Source organism: Octopus bimaculoides, chromosome 1, assembly GCF_001194135.2.
Source record: "Octopus bimaculoides isolate UCB-OBI-ISO-001 chromosome 1, ASM119413v2, whole genome shotgun sequence".
NCBI lineage: Eukaryota > Metazoa > Mollusca > Cephalopoda > Octopoda > Octopodidae > Octopus > Octopus bimaculoides.
Genome location: NC_068981.1, coordinates 156,746,167 through 156,749,116, shown reverse-complemented (window position 1 = coordinate 156,749,116; position 2,950 = coordinate 156,746,167). Strand labels below are relative to the sequence as shown.

Below are 2,950 nucleotides of genomic sequence, written 5' to 3'. Positions count from 1 at the left end.
AAAGTGTTTTTACCACCCCGTTGAAACACAGACAAGTGAACGAACCAGTGGACTTCTTTGCCGCTTCACCTATAACCAATGAGGCAGTTACGATAGAAAACATCGACATTAGCGAAAGAAGATATACTACTAGCCATAGATGAAGTAGACACAAACTCAACTGCTGGTCCTGATGGTTTCCCAGCAATCCTCCTCAAATTATGTAAGCATGCCCTGGCAAAACCCCTCCAGATTCTCTTCCAGAGCTTTCTTGCAAATGGCAGACTGCCAAGCAAGCTGAAGGAGGGAATAATATGCCCAATCCGTAAAGGAGAAAGCAGAGCAGATGCCAAAAACTATAGGCTTCTCTCTCTGACTTCATGCATCAGCAAGGTCGTGGAACAGATAGTCAGAGGGAAACTAATCGCATTCCTTGAAGAAAATAATTTGCTAGTGAAACCCAGCATGGCTTTCGACCAGGTAGGAGCTGCCTGACCCAACTCTTACAACATTATGACTGGATGTTGAGGCAGTTACTCAACAATTCAAATGTGGACGTAATATACCTTGATTTTGCAAAAGCTTTTGACAAAGTGGATCATTGTATGATATGCCACAAACTGCATGATCTCGGCATAGCTGGAAAACTTGAAGAATGGTTACATGACTTTCTGAAAGACAGAAGTCAGGCAGTAGTGGCTAATGGAGTCACCTCTATGAAAACATAAATAATGAGCGGTGTTCTACAGGGAAATGTCTTGGGACCACTGCTTTTTATTGTGGCCCCCTCAGATATGCTCTCAAGTGCCTGGATAGCCACCCTTGCAAGCTACGCACACGATACGAAAGTCTCGCAGAAAATACAGAACGCCAGCGATGTTGCACATCTCCAGCAGGAGTTGGTCTCAATTTATAGATGGGCTGAGGATAATAATATGCAGTTTAATGCTGAAAAATTCCAAGCCCTGCGCTACCAGCGTCCAAAACTGAATATGAAACTTACAGAGTACACTGGTCCACAGGGAATTTCAATCAAAGAGCCTAAATCAGTGAGGGACTTAGGTATCGACATGAGTAATGATACCTCTTTCCAAGTGCACATTACCAGGATGGCGACAAAGTGCAGATGACTGGCTGACTGGAACCTGAGAACATTCAGAACTAAAGATAAGGAAACCATGATGGTCCTCTGGAGGACATTCGTCCTCAGCCGCCTGGATAACTGCTCACAGCTATGGTCACCCACCAGTGTGAAATTAACAGCGGACTTTGAAGCAATCCAGAGAAGATCCACAAAGAAGATCGTCTCTTTGCATCTACTCAGCTACTGGGAAAGGCTGAAACAGCTAAGACTCTACTCCCTGGAGAGAAGGCGGGAGAAGTATGCAGTAATATACATCTGGAAGATCCTGGAAGGAATTGTGCCAAGTTTTGGCATTGAAAGCTACACCAATGCCAGAACGGGACGACACTGCATAGTGCCAAAGATCCCAGCAACGCCATCGCGCTTCAGGACCAGTTACTGCAACAGCCTGGGTTTCAGCGGCCCACAGCTTTTTAATATTCTCCCAAAGAGCCTGAGGAACCTGCACAAAGTAGATGTAGACGTTTTTAAATGAAAGCTGGAACTCTTCTTGTCGAGAGTCCCAGATGAACCTACCTGACGGCAAGAGGTGCAAATTAGAGTAGCTATATCAAACTCCATTCTTCACCAAGTGCCACATATTGGAGGAGGATCTCAGTAATAAAAGTGTAGCAAAACGGCTATATATATAGCTACTGCTGTCTATCACCTGCGGATGATCTCTACTCAACCGCTACACAGCTGCTACTCAACACTCCTACCAAGGCCAGACTACCTCTATTTATATGTCTTGGGAGATCCTACTTCTTCGCCTGGGGGCGTCGACACAACATATATGTATATGTTTATATGTATATGTATGTATATGTATATACGTATATATATATGTATTAGGTTTAATTTTCATTTTATATTTTGCATTTTCAAACTAATTTTCGTTAAATTACTTTGATTTTATATATCATTTTAAAGCCCGTTTTGCGCTCTATCTAATCATGCTGCTCTTTTTCTCTTTGATTAATTAGGCCATTTTTTCTGGAACGTTGAATATAACATGGACAAAAAGCAAATTCGCACAATTTTCTTATTCCAGTTCAAGCTAGGCCGAAAAGCTGCTGAAACAGCTCGCAATATCAACGATGCGTTTGGCTCAGGAACCGCTAATGAACGTACAACACAATGGTGGTTCAAGAAATTTCGTTGCGGTGACGAGAGTCTTGAAGATGATAAGCGTAGTGGTCGGCCATCGGATGTTGACAACGATTAACTAAGAGCCTTAGTGGAAGTCAATCCACGAACAATTGTTCGAGAGCTTGCTTCTGAATTAAACGTAACGTATACGGGGCAAATATTAGGCAGCCTGCCGCAGCAACCACCAGATTCTGGCTTTGTCACATTCTGTGAAACGCTGAATCTCCTTGAAAACTACGTTGAGGCTACATGAAGTGTTCGGCCATTTGTAAGTTCATTTCACGAGAAGACTGTTTCATTGATTGGATCAATTGGAACACTCGGCGCCGTAACCGACGGTGTGCCAGTTTGTTTAATAATTATCTGAATGTCTATGCGCGCGCGCGCGCGTGTACGTGAGTGTCATGATATATGCTTTTTGTGAATAGCGCAAATATTTTTACCTGCATTGCTTTGTGAAGGACTTGACCGACCTCGAAAAATTTTCCATTTTCAGACTGTCGAATGAACAACCATTTGACTGCTTTAACTAAGACATTATCATCAATATACACCTCAGGCATACTCTTCTTGGCTTCAGCAAAACATCTTAGAACGAAGGCTGTTAACCTGGAAAAATTTTAAATTATGTTCATCTTCATACATGTATATAAGTAGAACACACACACACACAAACACACACATATATATATATTG

General features: G+C 42.4%; 1 protein-coding gene across 1 annotated transcript in view; it reads right to left on the bottom strand.

Moving 5' to 3' along the window:
- The window catches only part of LOC106871417 (CD109 antigen), a 74,905-nt gene that overhangs the window by 15,869 nt on the left and 56,086 nt on the right, over nt 1–2,950 (bottom strand). The window contains exon 28 of the mRNA XM_052970604.1: nt 2,698–2,863. Within this exon, the coding sequence (XP_052826564.1) occupies nt 2,698–2,863 (166 nt within the window). The remainder of the gene's footprint in view (nt 1–2,697; nt 2,864–2,950) is intronic.